This window comes from Nansenia antarctica (assembly GCF_963989245.1).
Source record: "Nansenia antarctica genome assembly, chromosome: 6".
NCBI classification, from domain to species: Eukaryota; Metazoa; Chordata; class Actinopteri; order Argentiniformes; family Microstomatidae; genus Nansenia; species Nansenia antarctica.
This window is the reverse complement of record NC_137676.1, coordinates 71979809-71982411: the sequence shown is the minus strand read 5'-3', so window position 1 is coordinate 71982411 and position 2603 is coordinate 71979809. Positions and strand designations below refer to the sequence as shown.

Sequence of the window (2603 nt, the reverse complement as noted above, 5' to 3'; positions counted from 1 at the left end):
TTAATAAACACCTAATGGATCAGATTATGTAAAAAACTCAATTTTGACAAAGATGGAGATAGAACCTTATAATTCTAACGTCACGACATGTCTACCTGTACATGTCTACCTGGACCTGCACCCAGTGTTTCCCATACATAGACTGTCCCTCCATAGTCTCATAACGGACCAAAAAGTAGTTTTTTTTTTTAAAGCTTAACTGAACGGAGACTGAAGACCCATCTCTTCAGGTTACACCTTAACTGTCCCTCCTGAGACATATACTGCCCCTCAGCATTCTGTCTCCTAAGAGTCCTCCTAACTAGCCTGAGCTAGATTACTTTTCCTGCTACGTCTGGTGGATTGATGATTCACTTACTTAGTCAAATGTATCGATTGTAAGTCGCTTTGGAATAAGGCGTCTGCTAAATGTAAATGTACCTGACCTGACCTGACCTGACCCCCCCCCCCCCCCAGGCCAGACCACCTTCCAGGCCAGCTTCCCCAGCGTGCCCGTGTCGTGCCCGGGGGGCCAGAGCCCCTCCTACCACCACCAGGCCAGCTGGACGGAGGACGGCCCCCAGGACGGGCCCTCCGCCTGGGACACCGCCGGCTGCGTGGGCAGCAAGGTGAGGAGGAGACCCAGGGACCTGTCTGTCTGCCTGTCTGTCTGCCTGAGGCTAGAGACCCAGGGACCCTGTCTGTCTGTCTGCCTGCCTGTCTGTCTCTCTGTCTGTCTGTCTGTCTCTCTCTGTCTGTGTGTCTGCCTGCCTGTCTCTCTATCTGTCTCTCTGCCTGTTTGTCTCTCTATCTGTCTGTCTGTCTCTCTGACTGTCTGCCTGTCTGTCTGCCTGTCTGTCTGAGGCTAGAGACCAAGGGACCCTGTCTGTCTGTCTGCCTGTCTCTCTGCCTGTCTGTCTCTCTCTCTGTCTGTCTGTCTGTCTCTCAGTCTGTCTGTCTCTCTCTCTGTCTGTCTGTCTGTCTGTCTGTCTCTCTGCCTGTCTGTCTATCTGTCTGCCTGTCGAGACCGTGTTGAACTGATCCCTTCACTAATTCCTCCACTGTGTTCTTTATGACCTCCAGACCTATAGTGATAGTACTACACTACCCAGACTGCATCAGGCTAAACCCCCATGGCCGAGACTGGGCCTATCGTATGATACATGATTAATGATATTAACACTATGATATGAAATTGATGATGTCATAGATTAGATTAGATTCAACCTTTCTGTCATTGCACAGAGTACAACTCATGTATTTGTTGCTCTAGGCTCAGGATCAGCCATAGTCAGCGCCCCTGGAGCGATTAGGTGTTAAGTGCCTTGCTCAAGGGCACGACGGCAATGACAGGCACCTTAGATATGATGGCAGCAACCCCTCCAGTCACCAGTTCACATGCAGCTCCCTCCTGAGGCGGGGAATCGAACCAGCGACCTTCCGGTTGCTAGCTATTGCTGTTTTGGTCTTACATGTTATTTCTCTCTGCCCTCCCCTCCACCTTTCTCTCTCCTTCCCTCTCTCCCCCTCCCCTCTTTCCTTCCCCCCTCCCCTCTCTCCCCCCTCCCCCCTATTCTCTCTCCTCCCCTCTTCCCTCTTGTCTCTCCCTCTCTCCCCTCCCTTCTCCTTCCCCCTTCCCCCTCCCCTCTCTTTTCTCCCTCCCCCTCCCCCCTCTTTCCTCCCCCTCCCCCCTCTCTCTCCCCTCTCCCCTCCCCAGCCATACTTCTCAGGCACGCGCAGCCTCTCCCCCATGTCCAGCCTGTTCGGCTCCATCTGGACCCCTCAGAGCGAGCCGTACCAGAGCCACCACCACAACCACCACAACCACCACCACCACCACCCCTTCCAGCCCGACCGCTCCGCCCCCATGTCCCCGGTCTCCCCCGTCTCCCCCGTCACCCCGCCTCACGCCCCCTTCAGCCGGGAGCCCGGAGGCAGCACCTCCTCCTCCTCCTGCACCTCCTCCTCCTGCACCTCCTCCTCCGCGGCGGCCATCGCCGTCTCCTCCTGCAGAACCAAACAGTACTCCAGCTTCCACCCCTTCGGCCCGCACATGAACCTGGACATCTGGCACTCCTCCTCCTCCTCCAGCCGCAGCTCCAACTCGCAGCTCTCTAACGACTCAGGCTACTGCGGCGACATTTAAATGCCACGATAAACGACGCATTCGACGTCGACAACGAATAATAAACGAAAAAGGCAAAAACGACCACGATGGTAGCGACGATGGAGGCGGAGGTGAAGGTGATGGAGGTGGAGGTGATGGCGGCGGCGAATAGGAAAGCGGACGATGTTAAATGTTAAAGTTAACAAGGAAAGAGAAAAGGAAAAAACGAATGTTCTTTTATTGATATTTGAGGGAAATCAGAAAATGTGAATATTCCTTCTCTTTTTATGTTCCTCTCTTTTTTTCTCTCTCTTCTTCTTCTTCTCCGAACGTTCTATGTTGTGAAAGGTTCAGCATTTGTTGTATATTTTTCTAGATGTTTTGCAGTTTTGAATCATCGAAAATAAAAATAAATAAAAAAAATGTTTTGTACTTCTTTGGACGTGTTGGTTGTTTATTGCTCACGTTTCTGTGTTCCTCCACCCTTCTAATGATCGCACGTTCTGCGGTTCGAACC

At 52.4% G+C, this 2603-nt stretch overlaps 1 protein-coding gene across 1 annotated transcript in view; it reads left to right on the top strand.

Annotated features, from left to right (window-relative positions):
* The window catches only part of tmem131l (transmembrane 131 like), a gene marked incomplete at both ends in the record, with an annotated part of 47523 nt that extends 45398 nt beyond the window's left edge, over window positions 1–2125 (top strand). The window contains 3 exon segments of the mRNA XM_080534853.1: window positions 457–608; window positions 1697–1913; window positions 1956–2125. Coding sequence (XP_080390979.1) covers window positions 457–608; window positions 1697–1913; window positions 1956–2125 — 539 coding nt within the window.
* Window positions 2126–2603: the final 478 nt, after the last annotated feature.